This window comes from Chelonia mydas, chromosome 12 (assembly GCF_015237465.2).
Source record: "Chelonia mydas isolate rCheMyd1 chromosome 12, rCheMyd1.pri.v2, whole genome shotgun sequence".
Taxonomy (NCBI): domain Eukaryota; kingdom Metazoa; phylum Chordata; order Testudines; family Cheloniidae; genus Chelonia; species Chelonia mydas.
The window spans coordinates 24,084,713-24,103,795 of NC_051252.2; the positions used below are offsets into that span (position 1 = coordinate 24,084,713).

At 36.1% G+C, this 19,083-nt stretch overlaps 1 protein-coding gene across 8 annotated transcripts in view; it reads right to left on the bottom strand.

Annotated features, from left to right (window-relative positions):
* LOC102945492 (transcription initiation factor TFIID subunit 4) overlaps window positions 1-19,083 on the bottom strand; it is a 196,298-nt gene that overhangs the window by 21,398 nt on the left and 155,817 nt on the right. For 4 of the 8 annotated variants that reach the window (XM_037878200.2, XM_037878199.2, XM_037878205.2 and 1 more), the window contains one exon: window positions 5,015-5,053. The exons of 2 other annotated variants lie outside the window; for them this stretch is intronic. In XM_037878200.2, coding sequence (XP_037734128.1) covers window positions 5,015-5,053 — 39 coding nt within the window. Of the gene's footprint in view, window positions 1-5,014; window positions 5,054-10,510; window positions 11,986-19,083 lie in introns of those variants that run through there. 2 more of the 8 variants (XR_005222310.2, XM_037878202.2) reach the window with 2 other exon arrangements.

The following is a 19,083-nucleotide window of genomic DNA, read 5'->3' on the forward strand; positions in this document are numbered from 1 at the left end:
GACCCCGTATGGCCATTCTTATGTTCACTACCCACCTGTGTCACAACTGTTTTTCTGCATATAAAAGCCAGGGCCAGCATTGGGGGTAGCAAGCAAGGTAACTGCCCAGGGCCCCATGCCACAGGGGCCCCTGCGAAGCTACATTGCTCAGGCTTCGGCTTTAGCCCCATGCAGTGGGGCTTTGGCTTTCTGCCCTGGGTCCCAGCGAGTCTAATGATGGCCCTGCTTGGCAGACCTCCTGAAACCTGCCTGCAGCCCCCCAAGGGGCCCTTTAGTGAGAACCCCCTGCCTTTAGGTGTGTCTACACAGGGATAAAAACCCACGGGTCAGCTGACTTAGGCTTACGGGACTCAGGCTCTGGGGCTGAAAAAATCACTGTGTAGATGTTTGGGCTTGGGCTGGATCCCAAGCTGTGGGACTCTTCACCCTCGCTTGGGCTCCAGCCTAAGCCCAAATGTCTGCACCACAATTTTGAGCCCTTCAGCCTGAGCCAGCTGACCTCAGCCAGCCACAGCCATGCCACAGGTCTTTTATCCCTGTGTAGACATACCATAGAGACCAATTATCAAAACTGGAAGTCAAAAGGGATTTTTACATTTACCTAAATGAGATCAGAATTTGCCCCAAGTTCTGATTTTCAAAACTAGCAAATATCACAGCATAGCTAGACCAAAGTAAGTCAATATGAAATAAGGTTCGTAGCATTGAGATGAAATTGTATTGCTTTTGTTGATCCATATTTTGTCCCAAACTGTTCACCAGCAATATCTAGGTGCGTTCTCCCAGACACAGAGTAAACTCAGCAGAAGAAGATATTTTTCTGAGACAGGTCCACAAACTGAGGGAGAAGCTTCTTTGCAAAAGTCTGATGTTCCATGTCATCAATTTTTAGTTTCATAGTGAAGCTGAATTTTCAAAGGCAGTGTTAATTCCAGGGATTTTCAGAATAGGTTATCTGGGACACTGCATTTACATTTTAATTCTGTCTTTCGAAAAGCTACACACTATTAAGCTAAAATCTATGAGAACTTTTGGCCTAGGTGTAATGATTTCCATCTACAGAAATATTGCTTGAGTATCATATTAAAGAAAACGTATGATATCCACAAGAAAATATACACTTCTGGTTTTATTAAATTTAATAAAGAATTGGCATTTGAAAGAATAATTTCCCGCGGACTGTGAAAATGGAGGGAAAATCAGATATGGATATTACTAGGGCTGTCAAGTGATTAAAAAAATGAATTGCGATTAATCATGCGATTAAAAAAATTAATCATGATTAATCACACTGTTGAACAGTAATAGAATTCCATTTATTTAAATATTTTTGGATGTTTTCTACATTTTGAAATATATTTATTTCAATTACAACACAGAATACAAAGTGTACAGTACTCACTTTGTATTTATTTTTTATTACAAATATTTACACTGTAAAAAAAATGAAAGAAATAGTATTTTTCAATTCACCTAATACAAGTATTGTAGTGCAATCTCTTTATCATGAAAGTTGAACTTACAAATGTAGAATTATGTACAAAAAAACCCCTGCCTTCAAAAATAAAACAATGTCAAACTTTAGAACCTACAAGTCCGCTCAGTCCTAAATCAGCCAATCGCTCAGACAAACAAGTTTGTTTACATTTGCAGGAAATAATGCTGCCCGCTTCTTGTTTACAGTATCACCTGAACATGAGAACAGGCATTCACATGGCACTGTTGTAGCTGCTATTGCAAGATATTTACAAGCCAGATGTGCTAAAGATTCATATATCCCTTCATGCGTCAACCACCATTCCAGAGGACATGCGTCCATGCTGATGATGAGTTCTGCTCAATAATGATCCAAAGCCGTGCAGTTCAAGGCATGTTCCTTTTCATCATCTGAGTCAGATGCCACCAACAGAAGGCTGATTTTCTTTTTTGGTGGTTTGGGTTCTGTAGTTTCCGCATCAGAGTTTTGCTCTTTTAACACTTCTGAAAGCATTCTTCATACCCCATCCCGATCAGATTTTGGAAGGCACTTCGATTCTTAAATTGGGTTAAGTGCTGTGGGTATCTTTAGAAATCTCACATTGGTGCCTTCTTTTCATTTTGTTAAATCTGCAGTGAAAGCGTTCTTAAAATGAACAACATGCTGGGTCATCATCCGAGACTGCTATAACATGAAATATATGGCAGAATGCGGGTGTAAAACAGAGAAGGAGACGTACAATTCTCCCCCACGGAGTTCAGTCACAAATTTAATTAACACATTTTTTTTTAATGAGCATCATCAGCATGGAAGCATGTCCTCTGGAATGGTGGCCGAAGCATGAAGGGGCATACAAATGTTTAGCATATCTGGCACATAAATAGCTTGCAACGCCAGCTACAAAAGTGTCATGCAAATGTCTGTTTTCACTTTCTGGTGACACTGTAAATCAGAAGAGGGCAGCATTATCTCCTGTAAATGTAAACAAACTTATTTGTCTTAAGTATTACAGGGGTAGCCATGTAGTCTCTATCCACAAAAACAACGAGGAGTCTGGTGGTACCTTAAAGACTAACAGATTTATTTATTTATTTATCAATAAATCTGTTAGTCTTTAAGTTGCCACCGGAGTCCTCGTTTTTGTTTGTCTGAGCGATTGGTTGAACAAGAAGTAGGACTGAGTGGACTTGTACGTTCTGAAGTTTTTACATTGTTTTGTTTTTGAGTGCAGTTATGCAACAAAAAAAAAATCTACATTTGTAAGTTGCACTTTCACGACAAAGAGATCGCACTACCGTGCTTGTATGAGGTGAACTGAAAAATACTATTTCTTTTGTTTATCATTTTTACAGTGCAAACATTTTTAATAAAAATATACACTTTAATTTCAATTACAACACAGCATACAATATATAGATATGTAGAAAAACATCCAAAATATTTAAGAAATTTCAATTTGTATTCTATTGTTTAATGGTGTGATTACAACTGTGATTAATCACGATTAATTTTTTTAATCGCAATTAATTTTTTTGAGTTAATCGCGTGAGTTAACTGTGATTAATCAACAGCCAAAGATATTACTAATCTTTTCTTATATTCAGACACACTTTGTTGGCATCCTTTCGTCTGCGAGGGATGGTGGGAATTGCAGCCTATGATGTAGATGGTTTGCAATGTCTCATGTGACTGAATAGGGCCAATCCAAGATTTGCATGATCTTTGGCAGTTACTGTAAATGTGTGTGTCTTGGCTGATAGCTGTTTGCTTCTTACAGGCTCTTTTCTCTTCAAGCTGTAGGAGCCAGCTCCTGTCATGGACTTTGATACTCTGATGGAGACAATGGCGCCACTTGTTACAATCACTTGCCAAGATTTCCCATTGGTCAGGGTCAATTCTAAATTCCTTTATAATTAAGACATAACTCAGAACATTAAATGATAATAGCTCAATATACTTTTTCTTTTGACCTATTATCCCCCATCAATTAGTCCCATCAATATTATTGTAATGTCTCAAGATTGGAAATGGATCCCATTAGCACATTTATAAAGGAATATTCTTGCAAAATAATTTCATGCTAACTTTTAAAAATGAGCAAGTATCTTTTCCCTTTAGAAAGAGTTAATGCCTTCTCCATTCCTAACTATAATGCCACTTCTACAAACATTCGTACCTCTATGGTTTCTGTTTCGTGTCTGAACAAAAGGAGATAGAAATTTCTCAGTGTGAAGAAATCAGTTCATGAGATATAATTTTGTTTTTTCCACATGAGTAGTTTAAATATGTTATTTAATGTTATCTTGAGGCATAAACATAAGGCATGTAGGTTAGAAAAGTCAAAACTACATGCTTGTGTACTAGATATTTCAAATATTTTGTTTAATGTGCAAATGACATAATGAACACGATGCTTCATTAAAGTAATTTGCAGTGCAGTTGTAACAACAGCGCAGAAATGCTGGTCAGTAATAGTATATATTTCATACATAACTTCCAGCCATATAAAAATATTTTACTTCTGAAAAATCTTCCACTGGAGGGGAAAATGCTTGTTTTTCTTTTAGGAGTTTGTGTTAAAATATTCCCTTCTCCACACAGAGCAATAGTGAAAAAAGCTTCAATAGATATCAATTAGAGTTTATAATTCACTTTTCCTCTTCATATACAAGAGGATATTATCTTTTATATTTTGCAATTTTCTTTTGCATTTAAACATTTCCCACCTCTGCATTAAAAATGTCTTTTATTATGCAGTTGAACTGGCTTTCCTAGGTAGGCATCCCTAGAGCTTAATCCTGATTCACAAAACAAAAACATCTAATTACTCCACCTGCATAATTCATTGGCCCACAAAGAAAGTTGGCCAACTCATGATCTTATCTGACAGACACTACAGAGCACATATAAAGAGGTCACTATATAAGGGAAGCCTTCATCAGGCTTCACTGGCCATTGCTGCCAATCAGTACCAAGAGTGCTTTGGAATCAAATACATACAGCAAGGTGCTCACTTACAAGTACCTGGGCCTCCCCTTCTCCCATCATCAAATCAGAAAATATAAAGGGAGGGATGTCATTTTGCCACTAAGAACCTGAAGTTCCCAAGTAGTCAGCTCTGTCTGGTGAATCACTCGGCTATGTTCTAAGATCATATTTGTGACCCTCCACAGCCACACACAGCACAGTAAGCCACACAGAAGTTTTGTGGTGAATTTAGTCCCATTAATAAAAAAAACATGAGAAAACAATCCAAAGTCTCAGTCTATGAAATTCCCAACACTTGAAAAAAACACTCAAAACCTCCAGTGGTATACAGTAATATTACAGAGATAGAGGGTAAACTGAAGCATAGGAATTATCCAGATGAGAAAACTGGACTACCATGATCAAGATCTCCTTAGTTTGTGTAACATTTTCCTACCATTGCAAATGATGTAATGTTAATGAAAAGCAATGTACATTCACATCATACAGACAGACTTAGTGTAGCTCAGCAAGACAAAAACTTATTAACAGTCTGTCTTCAGGTCTCACCTTTTTCTCCCCAGACTTCATTCTAAAGCTCCATACGACCTTTAAAAAAAACAAGCATCCAGTTTATTTCATTTTTGTGGTCAAATATCTAAGGCCTCCTAAACCATAAATATTGCAAATGACTCGGCCCACTCTTGTTCAGTTAGTGGAACACCTTAGAGTGACACATAAACTTCAAACAAAAAGACTAAATTATCTTCCACAAGTACTATGGAACGGATTCTACATGAGAAAACTTTTACTACGCAATAACTAAGGCTTGCCAGAAAATCACAATTCTGAGGTTTTTGAAATTTGTTCTCATTCCGCATCAAAATGAAAATGAGAGGATAATGTGGAAGACAGGTCCCAGGCCATTTCCCTAACCACTGAGCTACAGGGAGCCCCCTCTGTAGAAATGCCACCTTAGACCTGAGAAACCTTCCTGACAAAAAGGTCGACAAAAAAGATTTTCTGTGAAACTTTTAGGTTTTGACAAAACAGCATTCTTTGGATAGAAAAAAGTTTTGTCAAAACATTTTTGACCAGCTATAATAATAACCTAGAATTTTAGGCTGCCCAATTCTACAAACTTTCACTCACATAAGTAAGTCTTTACTCATGTGAGTAGTCTATTGGGCCAATGTAAGGAATATTCATGTGTGTACACGTTTACAGGATCAGGCTCTTAGGATTTAATGAAACATATATTCTGGTCCCACAGTTTACCTGACTTTTATTTAAAATGCTTACTTTAAAACAATGAGATATGGGTATTTCCCCCGCTGTAGTCTGAGGTTCAGAAGACAGTGGATGGGAGGGAGAATTATTACTTGAAGCCAGACTTCCCCCTTCTACGCCAAGTCTCCACAATTACGTTTGAAGGGCTATGTCATATACTTCAAGTAGTAATTAACAACAGAAATGTTTGGAATAAACGAGTAAGGACAGGGCATTTGAAAAAGAGTTAACAGATGTCCTTAACATTGCTGCTGGCCTAATAACATTGCTGCAGTAATTTATTTGATGTGGAGTTTATTTAACTGCTGCAAACACATAGCGCTATAATAATTATAAGCAGGTTACATTAAGCATAATACATATTTGATATATAACAGTTAAAAAGAATCTCAGATACTATATGCCTCAAAAATGGGATATACACAGTACTTTCTGTATTCTGATTTTAAAAAGCTGACCAAAAATCACTGCAGACTTTGCAATGAAAAAATAGAGTTCTTTAAAAAATAATTTCATCTATATTTTGTGATAGCAAACAGATTTGATTCCAACTCCAAATCCTGGCATACTTCAGTAAGCTATCAGCACAGCAGTGCTGCCTTTTTCCCCTTTGAAAAATGAAAGAATTAAATTCAAAACAAACAACTTCAATTTAACACCAAACTACAGGATAACCAATCTTAAAAATGTCAAATTGTAATGGATCTTAATACCCATATAAAACACAAAAATAGTGGCATTGTTCCTTGGTAATGCATAGCAACCTTACAGAATTTCAGTGAAGGAGAAAGAAGAGAAAAACACCTTATTACTTCTAACTCCTGCGAGCCATTTTGGTCTCCAAAGGTTTTAGACTGCCTGAGGCCATGTGTCTGCAGTGTTTCGGGAAATGACTTGCCTTCGCACGAACACTGCTATGTTCTGCAGCACTGCTGCCCCCCAGCATCCCCGCTCAATTTCTGTTTAACTCTTCCTTACCTATATCAGCCTCTGTGGTTTTTTTTCCGTTTTTTTTTAAAGCAAGATTTTAGAAAGGTTTTTTTTTTGGGGGGGTGGGGGGGGGAAAACAGGGGTGTTTCAAAACAAAAAGAAAACAAAGCTTTTCTGCCAAATTCTCTCAAAAATGCAAACACCACAATTTATCTGCATATACCCTTGAAAGGAGTTTATTCTCTGATAAAATTTTCTAACAAAACTAGCTGTGATCACAGACCTTTAAAGTTTGATATTGCCCAAATATTTGTCTAGTTTACCTCAGTAAAGTCAGAATGGTTAGAAACATGTAAAAATCGTCATCATACCCACTCCCCCCACCAAAAGCAAGAACCATACCTAGAAAAAAATGTTTCAGACAATACTGTATTTAGGTTTTTAATTACATGCAAAACACTGCACTATAGGCCAAGACTAAATATCGGCTAAAAGCCTCATCACTATTAACTTATTTGTCTGAGCACCAGAGTACTAAATAGGAGTAGGAAATATATTCTTTCATATACAGGGAAAGAAAGAGAGCAATTTCTTCCTACTGATACATTTTCTGAAGTAACTTAGGCAAAAGGTCCCCCCACCCGCCTCCATTTTCTGAATAAATTCAAGGCTATGCACTGCAAGCTACTTTGTTCCATGGCTCTTTAAAAAACCTCTAGAAAATTCCTAGCCAAGGTCACTGCTGATTGACTCAAAATATGACAGTGTAGGAGGCTACTAAAATATTCTGTTCATCTCAGAGGTTGAATAAGCAGCACTAACTAAGAGGAAAAATCAATATAATACTTCTCAGTGAGGAAGAAAACAGAAAATAGTTTAGCAGTTAAGTGGTTAATGCAATTCCTAAGTGTTCAGCAATCATTGCAATTTAGTGCCATTTCGATTATTACACAATAAACAGACCATGTTGTCTGGAAGCAAATTTTTATGAGTATAGCTGAAGGGGTTGCAACTTATTTAGCTGCTGAAACTCTAAGGGAAAGAACATTTCTGAATGCTAACACTACAGATCAGAAATATACAGGTACACTAGAAAGGTTATTTTTAGGTCACTACTATGGTAACTAACCACACTGACCTTTAAAATTAGTATGCAGTTAACAAAGAAAAATAAAGTTCAATAAAATGTTCCTTAAACAGGATCACTTTAACAAACAATATTGCACATTCTTGTTGTGCAATATGTTGTCAATTTTTAAAGCTATTAATTTCACAAAAGAACATCATGATAACATGGTCAGGAAATCTGCTAACTCTGGGAAAAACATCTAAAAAATTAGAAAGCTGTGTTTTAGCTACCACAGTTCTAAAAAAAACTTTTCAAAAATTAAGATTTGTTTGTTTTGCAAAGACACAGTGGTATCAGTATAACAAACATCATATTTTTATATAATGTGTAGTTGAGGCAATGTTTAGACTAAAGATAGCCAAAACTATGAATCTTGGATTGTTTTGCCTAATTTTGCCAAAATACAAAACTTACAATTGATTTCAAACAGCAAACTCTGCTCTGGAATTAATAAATGTGAAGGCAATTCTTTAAAAGGCAGACAAGAAAGAACCAGGTTCAGGGGAGGATGGAGATGAATGGAGGAGATTAAGAATGTGTGGTTAACAGCAATGGAGCCTTGGAAAAGGAAACATATTAATGGAAAATACCTTGGGCCCAATCCTGCAGTTTTTACTCAGGCATAAGTCCAATTAATTTAGAATGAGTCCTTTGTTAATAAATAATGGAATCTCAGTAGTACGCTTGGTCACTCCACTAGGTAGGAAATGGAAGTTAGATTTTGGCTGGTCATAATAGTATGTTGGCTGTTCAATAAAACATCCTTTAAAGAGGAAGGTTTTAACAAACAATATTTATACTGAGCATTGGAAAGATGCATCCTTATCCTGGCAGAATTAAAGATTTATGAACACGGGTTACATTTATCCAGATTCAGCAGCCTTTTGATGAAAGGTTATTGGGGCATTCTAGAATGCTGTCCAGAGACTGATAGAAAAAGCAGAATGGTAGCTAGAAAGCTGGGGTTTCATTTATTATTATCATTACTACGGAATCTAGGTCATATTTCGGATCTTTATCTATTTTTGCTCTGCTAAAAAATCTAATTTTTTTTTAAATTGGGGGAGAGAAAGGAGGGTAACCCCAAGAGCCAATCTAGATTTTTTAAAACCGTGCTCTATATGTCTAAATGATTGCTCCTGAGGTGACATTCTACTTCCCTTCACCACAGGTTCTACCTTAAAATGGAAGGAGTCCTTTATGACCAATGATGTCTTGGGTCATCAGTACAGCTTTTAAGTTTATTTAGTTGTTATAGTAAATCTGTATTGCGTTCTCAGTCACAGGTAGGCAGCTGACCACTGCCTAGTCCTATAGGTAAGTTCAACACAATTAGTCACCCATTATCTTAATTATTTATATTACGGTAGGGCCTGAAGTCCCCACCTGAAACTGAGAATCTAGTATGCTAGGCACTGTACAAACACATAGCAAGAGACAGTCATAACCCTGAAAAGCTTTCAAGCTACAAAGACAAGACGAAGTGTGGGACATAGGGAGCATTAATATCTCCATTTTACAGATGGGGAACTGAGGCACAAACACAGAGTGGAAATTCATCAAAATCTCCTGAGTTCCAGTGCCTTCAATGTGTTGTGAGGGTTCTCACACTTACAAAAACAAGTCCAGTGGCATTCAGGCACCTAAATATAGATTAAGATGCCTAACTTTAGGCACCTGGTTTGAACATTCATATAAATGTTTTGTGGGTTTACAAATCCATTGATTTGAACAATATCAAATGAACATTTTTATGTATGTGTTCAATGTAGTTCTAATCAAGCATACAGATGACAGGCCAAATTCTCTACTAGTCTAACTTCAATTAAGTCAATGGAATTACACCAGTAGGGAAACTGGTCCCCCTACTTAACATAATTGCTTAGTGACTTAAAATTGAATTTTCTTTGTAAAATATACTTGAACAGTTAATAAATATTCAATTAAACAGAGCAAAAGGATCTTAATGCTTAATCTCAAAATGTTATCCATATCACTATTCTGAAAACTTCACACATTCAAACTCACATTTGCTTAGCCCCCTTTTTAAAGCAGTTATTTAGATGGTAATAAATAATCAAAAGTAATTATCTGAAAGCCAGCCAAGATTCTGAGCATTCTTCCTGATATCTTTTGTGCCAGTCCTGCTTATAGCTGCTGCCCATCACAGTAGCTGATTTAAGGGCCCGAAGAATGTAAATGTGCCAGCCACATGAGAATGTTAAGCAGGAACAGATCAAGTGAACACAACAGAGCCTGTCTATATGATTGCTAACTAAGACTAGTTAACCTATCCTTTTAAAGTTTCCCATGCACTACAATTTCCAAATTAATGTTATGTTCAAATAGATCAAAGTTCTGATTGGCTATTTTTCATTTTGATACTCCACTGGTATTTATACAAGACAGACTATGTTGGAATATTAACTCTTATGATAAAAACTATTTTAAAAAACTTTAAAATTAAAATTTAAGTTAAAAATGGGGGGGAATTCATTTTTATGTAAATATTAATTCTAAGTGTGTGCTTCCAGCTACATTGGATAGTTAATCTGACACAATACAGAGAAACTGCCTAACGGAACAAGAGGTAGAAATAATTATGATCTCTTACTGGTAAAAATTCTGGGTTAGCAATACAGAGTTAGCTTTAAAATACAAATTTTACTTGCCATAGCAAGTATTCTGCTCTATAAAGAAAATACTAATTCAAAAGATATAGTACATTAATATATATTTTATTTTAACCTATTTAGAGTGCAAATTTATTTAAAATACAATAAAATGACGTGCAAGTCTAAAAACTAAATACAAAAATCCAAGAGGAATGTCAAATGAACAAACTTTTTAACTCTGCAATTTTTATTTTATTAGATGCTATTCCTAACTTGTTAAAATTGATCAAATAGAAAGCTGTGAATAGAGAAAAAATTAAGCCAACTAGAAAAGTGTGACTTGGATTTAATATTTTATAATTGCCAAGGGACATACTGAGATCAATGAATTTTTGCCCGAGATGAACGTCAGAAAGAGATGTACTTCAGTCTTTTAGGGAACATTGGTCTATTTAATTCTTGTGTCTGATGCATGTGAAATATGCCTGTCTTGGCCTTCTTTCTTGCCTTGAGGCAATGCTGGAGGCAGACATTACCACTTTTAATAGGCCGCCATCTGAGGAATGGCAAGGGATCCAATAACCCATCGACTCTAATGGATTTGCCTGTTTATTCACTTACACCTTTTTTTGCAGCTAATTTTAGTTTTGCATGCTGAGTTGTTTCACTTTAAATTAAATGAATAGAAACAAAGGCAAAAAGACTGTGCAGCTAATAAACCATGATTATTTTCGAAGTTCTTCTCAACAGGATCCTCCATACATTAAGGTATATCATTTGAGAACAGATTCACTGCTGTGTTTTTCCACTTGTTGTCAAAATTAACACAGCTTTTTGCAGATCTAGTGAGACAAAAAGTAGATTATTATAACGTCTTAATTATAATTTATTGTGATTTGTAGCAGCATTAACTACCCAACTTCAAATCACTGAGATATTTGAGCATCTGAAAAAAGAGTACTCTAGGTTAAGCTATTGATTAAAATATTATTGCCAACTAAAATAGTATAATATTTAATCGAGACCTCCATCTGTACTTTGAGGAATATATGTAATATTTATGTATTTATAAATCAAATGGAATCCCTCTGCTTGCAGAAATATATAAGTAACATTGATTAGTAACAATCTCCTATAGGTTACATTTTTAGGAAAATGAACATTCCATGCTATGTTTTATCAGAGGATAGTAACCTTAAATTTGGAATGCATTATTGTTGTTTTTCATCCTTAACAGGAAATATTTCCCCCCTATTCCTCAGAAAACATCTTCCTTCCCCCCCTTTTGGTCCTCAGGAAAGAGCACCACCCATCAATATCTCCCTCAAGATCTGGCATCTCAATTTGCCTTCCTTTTCTGAGAAAGGCTGGATGAAACTCACTTTAGAGACCAACAATGTCATCTCTTGCAGGGCCACAAGGATTGGCTACAGTGAGATGTGAAGCAGCTTTATCCAACAGCTTGTGTGTGATCAGCCTCTGCACTGCTTCCAGATGATGCCAGCTCAGGCAAAGACAGCAGACCAAGAACCAAACTTGCGTCTCTCACATTGATCTTCAGGAGCTTGTGGCCTGATCTACACTCAAAATTTAAGTTGACATAGATACATCCGTTATGGAGTGTGAAAAATCAACACCCCTTCCCTGACTTACATAGCTATGCCGATCTAACCACCAGTGTAGACGCAGCTGTGTCAACAGAAGAATGCTCCTGTCAACCTAACTATCATCGTTTGGGGAAGTGGTATTCCTACACTGATGGAAAAACACCTTTTGTTGGTGTAGGCTACGCATACTCCGCGGAATTAACCACTACAGTCCCTGCAGTGTAGACATACCCTCTCTTGGGAATCGCATCTGCTGATGACTTGTGCCTGGAACCTCATAATAATCTGGGTTCATGAAAGAGAGCACAAGCACCCTCTCTTGGCATCAAACGTTCAATCCGAATCAGATGCTAACTTATTCTTGAAAATATATGCAGTTTTTTTTTAAAGGGTAGTGAATAAGGTGGCTTCCGATTACCGAAAGTACAGAACATGTTCAGTCAGAGAGGTAATCAAAATACAGTGCTCTTCCATCATCGCACAAAAAGCAAATAATGTACTGAATCAACCCCTATCCCAATTTTAAAAAAAAATAACTTTCTATGACATAAATAAAAGAATTGGTTAAAACATGGCAATACTGGGCCATTTGCTCCCCTTTTGAGAAAAAAGTCTAAATGTGAACAATCTACAAAATAGAAATAATAAGTTTCTCTTTCATATGTGGAGGAAATCACAGGGATATGGCCATGAAAACCTAACGATAAGCACCAAAAATTGAGTAAAGTAGTAACTCACTGAACCCCTTTCAGGCAACTGCAGTGGGTAACTCAAATGTACGTAAACATGCAGCAAGTCTTTTGCAATGAGAGAGGGAGCTTACAGACTCACCATATTTTGAAATAGCATCTGTTCCCTTTGCTAGGAAACTCCTCCTAAACCTCACAGTGTTCCTAGTACTATGGAAATTAATAAAAACAAATCAAAATATATTTTAAAAATAATTTAGAACATTCTCTCTAAAAATGAAACAGATCAGAACAAAAAAGGGCTCCAACTCATCCTTCGCATGCTCTGCAGAGATAGCAAGTTACTGTCACAGACGAAAGGACAGCACCAACTGGCTATCATTTTTCTATAGGTTTCAGAGTAACAGCCGTGTTAGTCTGTATTCGCAAAAAGAAAAGGAGTACTTGTGGCACCTTAGAGACTAACCAATTTATTAATTAAAATAAATTGGTTAGTCTCTAAGGTGCCACAAGTACTCCTTTTCATTTTTCTATAGCAAGTTAAGTTTTCTTTTCAGGGCATATGTGCTAATTTGCCTTCTTCCCTAATCTTCCCACATTTACCAAGACAACACCTCCATGTTTGCCATTTGCTGATCTTTTGCAAATTTTCCTAGTGGCAACAATTTTCTGTTGTAACATGGTGAGGCATCAAACCAGTCAGAGACTTTATAGCCAGCACTGAGGATTTAGGGGCTGGATTAGTAACAAGTTGCTGTATTATTGTTTTTTGTTACTCTGTGGTTTACAAGACACAAGAGCATAAATTTCATAGAATGAGCCAGCACTGTCAGAATAAGCATCTTGGCTTTACATTTATTTTTTTATTAATGGTTCAATTTTGCCTGAAAGTTTATATTGTAGTGGGAGACCTTTATCCTGTCACAATACTCTATTGCCATTATGCCTTACATATACCACGAAATGAAGAAAAGTACATTAAATAATTTTGAAAAGACTAATCCACATATCTGAAGTATAAATCTGTTGACTAAACAAATGTTCTGGGAAGTTATAAATCTTGCCTGTCATTTAAACTGGTATTCCAAGCCTATTATTTAAATGTTGTTAAACAAGCCGATCTAATACGATGCTTCACAAGTGCATGGAAAAGTTAAAATAATTTGTCAGCCACAGATATATTTGAGTTCATCTAAAAAATGTGAGCAGCTACATAACTACAGAATAATTATGTTTTTCCAAATCATGTTTGTGGACCTGGATACTAACTCCCAGACACTGTGTGCAAAGAAAAATGGGAACAACAGACTGAAGTTGGGATTGATTTACTTCATTAGCTGGGATTACAAGTTTAACTTACAAACCAGAGGTCAAAATTTCTCATTAACAAGGGGGCCATGAATTGCTGCAGGGCTTGGTTCAAGAGGAGACCACTCTTATTACTAACTACACATTTCAATCTGTCTTTGATGTTCTCCTTCTACCCTCCTCCCTTTTATTTTTTGGCAGAGGAGTTGATTTTAATTGTAGCTATACAACACAGCTCAGTTTGCCTGAGAGCCAGCCTCCACATCTGCAGTGAGTGCAGTTCTAGTGATATTGGGTGCAGTCCATAGCTTAGGGCTAATTTTAATGGCTCCCCTTTTCATACAAGGCTCAGATTGTTTTCCACGTGATTCCTGTTAATTTAGCTGCAGGAAAGGGCATCAGTTTTCCTTGTGAGTTTCTGATCCATACTCCTAAACTAGGTGAAATGTATTAAAAGAAGAGAAATGATCACAAAACGAGAGCTTCAGTGTTCTACTAACTTCTTAAACAGAAAAAACAAATAATCACATTTCTTTAACACTCTAAATAGAAAAAAAAAAGGTTTAATCAGTCTATTTTTATGTGTTTGTGTTTTGAAAATCCTTTCATTTGTGAAACGCTGAAATGAAGCTCTTGATATACAGTACTTACGACTTCTAAATAATGCTTAGGGTTAAAAAAGGTATTAAACATCTGCATTCTATACATTACACAAAATCTCTGGATTCAAACTAAGATTTCGCAATACCTACCTTTCATGAAACAGAAGTGTTTACAAATAAGACTTCTATGTATGATGGCAGCAGATGGTGTAGCGTACCACAAAATAATAAAATGTTTAATGTATATTTTTTCAGAACAGCAATTAAAGAACTGAAAACACTCAAAGGTCAAGTCCTCTCATACAGCTAAAAAGTTGTCAGTCTATAGGACATAATACAAGATTTAATATCTTCAAGTAGAGGTGCCACTGATAAAGGTTAAACTATTAAAATCTTTATATACTATACATAGTGTGTATCATAAATTGGCTTGAGTAATCAAACTGATGTTCCATTCTATTTTAAACACCACAAAATTGAAAGAGCTATACTTGAAATTAAGTTTGTGCATATAATATTCAATTCTAATTAGTAAGAAATTACACAGCTGCCTGAAAGTCATTTTAACAAAAAAAACCCCAAAACCCAATATGATGGCAATCTGTTAAATACTCTACACAATTTGAAAGCACAAAAACAAACGTTAATGGTAAGGGTTCCCCCCCCCCCGCACCCCAAATACGAATATACCTCTAGATACATAGTATTAGTTCCAATTTCAGTGTCTCACCTTTGTTTACATATACATAGTTTGACTGCAGCAAGGAGATATTTATCTCTACCTTCATACCTATTTATTATTAATAATGAAAGACAGCTTTGCACATGATGAATTCATACAGGATAATGATGAAAAACCCAAAGGTGAAAATACAGGAAAAATTAGGATGGTTATTTCACTTAGGACTAAATGCAAGTGTCTGATAATTCCAGTAGACAAAAATCTCCTGTGCTGCGTGTAACATTTTCTACTAGACCAGTTTTGGCTGCAAAGGTAGCATTGCAGAGTTACACAGATCAATCACTCTCTTCAGTAGTTTATATTAATAGTTACTGTTAATACTTAATTTCCCAACACTCTCCAACTGCCTTAAACAAAAACATTTATTAAAATATAAGCTATGAATTCACATCCTGAACTATCTGAAATGAATATTAACTTTTTCTGGTGCTGAAGTCAGTCCTCTTTTCTGCTAGTTTGTAACTAATCTAACTGCTGGAACTTTGTAAAGATCCTTTGTTTGCTTCAGGATGTAAGAGTTAGTGTGAGACAAGGGTAGGCAGTCTTGGTTGGCTATCAGTTTCATTCCTTTTGGCAGCATAGGTCAAGTCACTGGCCATGACTTCCAATCACCTTTACAAAATCTGCTAAAGCATCAGTTATGTCTTATCAACACAGGGTGCAATGACTACCTTTAAGTTTCAACAGGGGGTTATCTTAACAACTAGACATCTTTAAAAGGTCATTATTGCAGTCTAATTTCAAACTGGCACTGAAATGAAGGGTTGTCTTTGTGTGGGATTAATTTAAAAACCTCAGGATTTGATGTCAGTGGGAAATAACCAGCGTGGGACTCATAATGCTGCCTTCTCCTGCTTCTGGCCAGCGCCTAGGGCTAATTTCTTAGGAGATGAAAACTATGACAAGCCCTTCAGTTAAGCTGAAAGCAGGCAGCAGTCCAGTAACACCCACAGGCCTTAGAGGCATCCTGTGACCCCCTTAGAAAAGTCACATTCACTTTGCTCTTGAGAAAGGAAAAATAATGCTGGAGGCATTTTGTTTTAAACCATGTGAAATAAGGAAATATAAGGATGTGAAAATGAAGTGAAAAAAGTTAGAATTCATTTCCTCCCTTTGCAATAGCTTAGAAGCAAAACTGGTTCATTTTGAAAGAGTGTGTAAAAATCTGATACATTCACCAGTAGACAGTGACTACAAAATGCTTAAGGTAAAATATGTAAATATGTAAAATAATCTCTTGAAAACCATCTTCTTTTGTGCTTGAAAGCATTTTGTAAAAGCATCTTTATTTCTCAGTACCATTAATAGAGAGAAAGAAATTACTTTTTGGCAAAACAAAAACAACAAAATTAAAAATATTAAAAAAAGATTTTGAAATAAATCTTCACTGAGATAAAGGGGAAGAAAAATAATTTACAACTTCTTTATACTTCTGCTGCCCTTTTAGAATAAATCTGAATAATAAAAGTAACATGTACATTTCAGTTTCAAAATTTTAAAAAGGGTTATTTTAACTCTTATAGACTTAAAGCAAACCTAACCTGCCAAGTCTCCACTCTCATTTCATTCTAAAATTGTGCCTTTTTTTTTTAAACTGTTATGATTTTCAACTCAGACTGGATTTTTACCTCATCACACAGCAGATCCAACCTAATTTCCTCTTTAATATGACCAAGGTCTACACAAATGTATGTTCAGACTTCGTTTATTATTTGGCTAAGCACTACTAATCTTGTTCCAAAACACTCTTTCATTAATAAAATATTGTATCTTGAAAATCTATTAAGAATACTGAAATAAAAGTATATGAATACTTATAGCATTTTATTCTTTAGACTAGATTCTCTTGAAATGTCTCCATATTATCATAACTGAGTGACAGAGAATTAACATGATTATAATTCACAGAAAATCGGTTTCATTCCAATTGAAGTCTTCTCAATCCATAAAAATGAACTCTTCGCATAAAAAACAAAGTAGCTTTGAATTTATTTATTTTTTTAAGGGAAGGAGGGGAACTGGGGAGAGAGAGACAAAAAGCAAAAAGAAAGGTAAAAGGTGGTGGCCAGCTATCAGAATACATCACAAGGGACTGATCTCTCTGGGATAGGAATATGGTGGCATAGCATTAGTGTGGAAAAATTCAGACTGCATCAGATCTCAACAAATGAATGTTAAGCCTTGACTAAATACACTTACATAAATTAAAGGGAAAATAAGTGTAAGTGCTATTATTTTTATGTTTATATTTAAACATAGTAGAACTCGGAGACCTTGTAGATCTTACAAACAGTACCTAGAATTTTAGGAGGGGTGGGGGTTGTTTGTTTGTTTTTTAACAAAGACTTGTAGGAGTTTTGCAACACAAGTTTGTACAGTGCCTAACACAAAGGGACCCGTTCTTGGTTGACCTTTAGGCACTACCATCATAAACATTAATAATAAAATAAATAATAATAATTTTTATGCACCTAACATATGCTTTCACCTCTATATTTTATGGTGGGAAGCAGAGATAACCATCACCACCATATATGGGGAATCAAGTCTTCTCAACCCTCCAAAATCCTTAGTACAAGAAATCATCATTAGAAGGACAAGGGAGGTGGACAAAGGTGATTTTCATGTAACTGATAATAATGACCAAGGATCACCTCCAAAACCCTCCCCATTGCTCCAGTCAGATGATATATAACGTCAGGAGTGCTGAATAGCATCCAGGGAATGGAGCAAAAGGAACCAACATGACATTCAACTCTGATATTTCTCCACTTTCATCCATTCAAAGCTCTAATGGCTGTACACCATATTTCACTGCAACCAAACTTGAGGGGAAGATACTACTAAACATAATGTCATTAATTTTTCACCTGATCTGCTGTAGATTCTTTAGCCCTCTTACTGAAATCAATTTAGAGAGAGTATGATTCTCGAAAGGTTCTGGGTCCTGTCCAAATTATGAATCTTCCGTGTTTGAGTAGATTAAAACTTCAAACAAATGGGTTTATCGCTCTTCTAGTTCACACATTTATGGCTAGTGGGCTAAAAATATCATCTGCCTGCCCTGTTTTGGGACACAGGCATGTGTAAAAGTTATACAGTCATTCATGTGACAGCTGTCTGTCTGCTTTATTATTCTGTGCCAATGATAAAGAAATGTTTACAGGATTCTGGTTCTCTGCAATAGTTAGAGAGCAGGATTCTTATGAAATTGCCGGCACACAAGAAAAGAGCAAACAGACACAATAGGTGAAGAAAAGGGATTACTAGGCACTTGCATTATTGCTTCACAACATGGCTTGCATATCTTTACTTAATACTTCCCTGTGTGCGTTCCTTAGCTCCCCTTTGCTAGATTATCATAGGGAGCTCTGAATTCAGGCATACAGGCATAGAGAAGCTCCATGTACTATAGGAATAACAAATATCCCAAGTACTTGGTGACATGGACCCTTTTCCATCCTGAGAGAGAGAGAGAGAGAGAGAGAACGCGAAAGTTGATGGCCAAGCCAGCACAACTACGCAATTTGTTCCTGTGATCCTGTTTCTCTCAATCTACCAGCTTTTCTTTACAGAGGTTGAGGGCTAGTCTACACTACTGCACTACATCAGCACAGCAGCACTGATGCAGCTGCGCCACTGTAGCATGTCTAATGAAGATGCGGTATGCCGACGGGAATGCACTCTCCTGTTGGTATAAATACACCACCTCAATGAGGGGCGGAAG